Genomic DNA, 5,436 nt, shown 5'->3' with positions numbered 1-5,436 from the left:
AAAAAGTTAAGACTGCGGCCCCACTTTCTCTCTCTCTCTCTTCGGTCTTCCCTTCTAGAGAGCAAGAGGCGCTAAATTATCTAACTGTTACGACAGGATTATCAGAGTGGGCGTGGCGTGTGAGGTCGGATGACGACCATGATGATGGCGGTGATGAGGGGTATGATATGTGAGCGTGGATAGGACGGAGGGGGGTTGGAGAGAAGGGAGCGAGGGGTCCGGGATGGAGGCGGACTCAGAAACAAATACACACACACACACACACACACACACACAAATACACACGCACGCAGGGTCCCGCTGGTTCAGGCGAGGATAGGCTCCGACCCGAGGTGAACTCCTCGTTACAAATAGGAGCTGCGGCATTCCAAGTAGAGCAGAGTGGAGGCGCTCCACGCCGGTGAATAATAATATTAAGTAACTGCGCTGAGTGAGTCTGCTTTATTTAACCGGAGTGGAAGGCAAGAGGAAGCAGTTTCTTTCTGAGTGGCGGAAAAAAAATACGATTTAAGAGGACGTTATTCCGAGAGGACTGGATATTGAACTCAGGTAGGTTGCTTCTTGTTTTCACCATTTGAATCACTCAGACATCTTCTGCTCAACAACCTTCACTTTTAACTTGATGATTCATTCACATTTTGTAAACGTCAAATCCAAGCGTTAAAAAAAATGCGTTGGATTTTTATTTATTTTCTTTTTTCCCGGACTGTTTCAAAAAGTTGAAACGCCTTACTTTATTGTTTTTTTGTTTTCTTTTTTCTCTCCCTTTAACCGGTTTGAGCGGAGCGAATCTGCGGATGAAATGTGTCAGATTTCAGTGACGAGGCGCGAAAACAGATGCACAGTCAGTTCAGGTATAGTTAGAAGTGGCGCGACGTGAGATCGGTATGTTCCTGTTACTGAGACATGTGGGTCAGCGGTGCCGGACAGAGAGCCACGATGAGCGCAGACCGACCGGAAACCGCTCAGCAATTACGTGATTCTGGTTCATTGACGATAACGATTAACCTGGTTTACACTCAAGACTCGAAATGATATGTGGATTATTACAATTGTAAAAAAAAAAACATGAATTAAAAAAAAAGTATATATATATTATTTATTATATTAACATTATTTTATTGTATGGAGATAAGAGTTGTGTGAATTCCACCTTCCCCCTCCCCCAAAAAATAGTTTGGGTGATGACTACATCTGAGTGTTGCCTCATATTGGACAGGTAATGAAGCTTGTAAGGAGGTGGTACAAGCTGCTCCTATTTTATTCCAGAGATGTGATAGGGTTACATAATATTGTGTTGTAATGACTCTTGCATAACAAGTACAATTCTCTTCTTTCACCACTAGGTGGCAGTGCTGCAGCATTTTCCAGCTATAAGAGTTCCTGAGAGTTGAGCGAAGTCCATTTAGCCCTCAGCTGTCAGTTCCTGGCATGATGTTTGAGGAGGAGTCCCAGGGTGGGCAGGAGTTGCCCGTTCTCCGGACAGTGGATTCACCCAGTGCGGCACCTTCCAGCGGACCTGAGGGTCCTCTGTCCTTCACAGATGAAGCCGTGTCCATACTGACCTCTAGCAACCTGCTGGCCCGCTCCCTGCTGGGTCGCACCTCTGCAGTCAAGCGCAAAGAGAGTCCAGCTGCCACCACCGCCCGGCGCAAGCGCGAGTTCATCCCCCAGGACAAAAAGGATGAAAGCTACTGGGACAAAAGGAGGAAGAACAACGAGGCGGCCAAACGTTCTCGAGAGAAGCGGCGTGTGAACGACATGGTCCTGGAGAGCCGGGTGCTCGCTTTGCTGGAGGAGAACGCCCGGCTTAGGGCGGAGCTCCTGGCTCTCAAGTTCCGCTTCGGCTTGATTAAAGATCCGTCCAACACACAGATTCTACCGCTTGCTGGAGCTCCTCAACACAATCTTCCAAACCTGACTTCCCAATATTATCCCCACAGAGCTGATGGAGGCCCTCAAAGCTCAAATCCCAACAACCACTTAGGCCAGGCAGGCACCAGGAGCTCGAGAGAGGCTGGCAACATCTCAGAGGACTCTGGGTTTTCTACGCCAGGAGGGTCCAGCGTGGGCAGCCCCATCTTTTTTGATGAACGCTTCGGCGACCATGGGAAGTTTTCACCGCACCGAGTGGAAGAGATGGGTTATGACCTCCAGCAGTCACCGGTTGATGTCCACCACCCTGCGGCACTCACCGTCGGGAAGCCGGACCCAGCAGAGGCGATGAAAAACCTTCCACACAAGCTACGTTTCAAGACCCCCGGGAGTGGGGAGGGCCTGGACATCGGTTGTGACAATGCCAGCGTAAGACGCAACCCTCGGGAGACCGGGAAAGGGCCGAGCGGAGGCGAAGTAGGAGCGGCGCATTGTCCCGGCTCCTGGGTCCAGCAACTGGAAGGGGAGGAATGCCGGAAGGAGAAACAGACTCTTCATTATGGTACTTCTACTGCCGGCTGTAACCTCCATTCTCCTCCCACGTCCGGACAAAGTGACGTCCAGTATCAGCATGAGAACACTTACCTGAAATCTCAGCTCAGCTCCCTCTCTGAGGAGGTGGCTCAGCTGAAGAAGCTTTTCACAGAGCAGCTCATGTCCAAAATCAACTGATGGACAGAGGGGGTTTGACGATGTGCGCTAATGCACGGACTTGTAAGAACATTTAGGAGAGAAAAACAGCAATATAGGGCTTGTCCCGGCATTCAGAAAGACTCATGTTTAAATAGTTCTCCGTTGTTCTCAAATGTACAGAGTGTTGCATCATTTGGCCTCTCTGCCAACACAATTGTGTTTTGGATCATCTCATACCTGAAAAAAAAAGGAAAATCAGGTACAAAATGGTGTCGTCTTATGGCAGGATATTTTGTTTATTTGTACCCACCTGGGGGTTATTTTGCACAAGATTCGACAATTTAAAGTTATTCTTCATTTGAACTCGATGTTTCCTAAAAGAAAATGAGGTTATCTATCAACAGAAGGTTGCTTAGGATTGTTTTGCCTAAATTCAGGACATAATATAAAGTTAAATAAAGTAAATTAGATGTGAAATTTTAGCATTTTATGACTTTCTTTTCATAATTTATGAAACTACAGACAAAATTATCTAACTTTCTTGAATTAACTGAGTACCGACTGGTTTTTTTTTATGGGTATGAAATGGTAGGGTGGGACACAATGACCACATGTGCTACAGTTTGGCTACGAAGTGGTGAGATGGTGAACTGGCCCAGAGTCTGATATATTACGTCTTTTAAACACTCGTATTATCTGCTGTTTAACAACAACTTGCTGTGATCTAATGTCCCGTCTCCGTTGCTCATAAATGTGAGTCTTATCTGTCTGTGTATGCAAAGTAAAACACTGTGACAGCAAACAACACACACACACATCACAAAACGAGCCGCATTTCCATTACAAATGTGCGCAAAACTCTGTCGATATTCTGCTAATGTCGAAAGAACACAATTTTGCAATTGCGCCGTTTCCATTAAATAAGAAACGCAGCTGAAATCACACATGGATCAGTTTGTTTGAGCAACAAGTCATTCAAAAACATCATCTTCCTACCACTTCCTGTCGTTAGCTTTTTTTTCTTTTTCTTAAATTGGCTTGTTTTCTGTAAGCAAATTTATTTTCATAATTTCAATCTGCGCAATTATAAGGTCAATGGAAAGGAAGTCAATGACGGCTTCACACTATCGCCCGATACCGCCGAAGGTAGATTAAGTAATTGAGGCGGTTTTATTTACCACTCTATTAAAGGCCTGTAAAGCACAATCAGACACAAACAGTGAATGCACCATGAGATTAAATTAACTAGTAGAAAGAAAAACACAACTCCTCACACGTCCCAGAGGCTTTCTGAAACATTTGTCTTCAGGTTTGTTCCGACTTGTTACGCGGTAAAACATTCGCTTCAGGACAAACACCGCAACTTGTACAGTTTTTGTTTGTGTGTGTTTTTGTTTTTTTTAACCCATTCCTTTGTTACCATTTGATCCAGTCTCCACTGTGTTTCTGTGCATTTTCATATTTAAAAACAATAAACGGATTTGACATATTCTGTGTTGTCAGGGTGAATTAATCACAAGGATCGCGCTGCGGGATCGTGTTTCTATTCAGGCTCGCCTTCTGACCCCTTTCGATAGGCATCAGCGACCCCGAAAGAATGAACCACAAGAGTATGATACTAAAGGTAAAGATTTAGGCTGACAAGTGCTGACGGATGCAGGAAGTGTGGAGAGGTTGCACACTTGGCAGGTTTACAGTCTCTGCAGGAGGCGATGCAGGCCGACTGCCAACCAGACAAAGACAGAAATGAGTGTCTGCTTTACTCAACCGTCCCGGTTACAGACCCTCAGAACAGAAGACATTGATTTTCACCAGCTGGAGGAGAGTTTGTGTGGATGGTGTGAACAATGGCTTCTGGGAAAGTTTCTCAAACTATCACTTTTTTTTTTTTTTTTGCAAACTCCCACACAAATCTGATCTGTTTTTGTTGTTCTTCTTCTTTAAACAGTATTGACTCTTAAACAGGAAACTCCAGATTGCATACCACCATAACCTCGAAGGTGAAGAAAATGTCTCAAGGCAATCAGCAGAGGGCAGCAATGATATTCCCTTTAGCGTTGCCATGGTGCACCAGCATCTGAGTGGCAAAAAAAGAATTTTATTTATTTTTTTATTAGCATTTTGAACCTCATTAACCAAAATAAGTTTGATAAAAGAACTCCCACTTAAAGTATAAACATGTGGCGACAAATAAGAAGTAAAAAAAAATATATATAATATATCGCCACCTCCCTAACATAATGGCCTAAGTCAATTTTTGCCAAAATATGATTTAGGGAAAAATAAAATTATATATATAAATCACTTTTGGGAAAAAATGACTTTGCCCATTATTTTGGGAAGGTGGCAATATTTAGAGGAATTCCTTATTAGGATAATATATAGAACCAATAAATATAGGCGCAGCAAAAACAGGTTCCTTTCTATAAATAGGTTGCAGCTACGTAAGAAAAATGCAGAATATTCAGTCTAATAAGCTGTTTTAATTTTTTTGGTTATTTTGATACATTTTGTAACAATTTAATCAGTTTGATATGCACTATTAATTGTTTAATAATAGAAGAGAATCTCTATCAGAGGGTTTTAAGCATGATTAATGCTGCAGGTGTAGAAGGGAGTGACTCAATGGATCCACTGCAACACGCTGCTGGAACACTACCATCCTCACACACCCAAAAAAAGAAGAAAAAAAAAAGCTGCAACCCCCACGTCCCCCTCATATGCTTATTCTGTTCCCCCCTCATTTTTTTTTTCCAATGAAAGGATAAAGCCTGTTGCTAGGCAGGCAGTGCGACAGTTGCCATAGGAACGCTTGCAGACATAGCTAGAAGCATGGAGGGGTGTGTGTGTGTGTGTGTGTGTGTGTGT

General features: G+C 43.8%; 1 protein-coding gene across 1 annotated transcript; it reads left to right on the top strand.

Annotated features, from left to right (window-relative positions):
- Nucleotides 1-210: 210 nt before the first annotated feature.
- On the top strand, nt 211-4,057 carry nfil3-6 (nuclear factor, interleukin 3 regulated, member 6). The gene is made up of 2 exons (XM_007576522.2): nt 211-549; nt 1,347-4,057. The coding sequence occupies exon 2, from the start codon at nt 1,432-1,434 to the stop codon at nt 2,605-2,607; it is 1,176 nt and encodes a 391-aa protein (XP_007576584.1). The 5' UTR covers nt 211-549; nt 1,347-1,431; the 3' UTR covers nt 2,608-4,057.
- The last annotated feature ends 1,379 nt before the right edge of the window (nt 4,058-5,436 follow it).

The sequence above is a fragment of the Poecilia formosa genome, unplaced genomic scaffold (genome assembly GCF_000485575.1).
Source record: "Poecilia formosa unplaced genomic scaffold, Poecilia_formosa-5.1.2 Scaffold409, whole genome shotgun sequence".
Classification (NCBI taxonomy): Eukaryota; Metazoa; Chordata; class Actinopteri; order Cyprinodontiformes; family Poeciliidae; genus Poecilia; species Poecilia formosa.
This window is presented reverse-complemented; position numbering and strand designations above follow the sequence as displayed.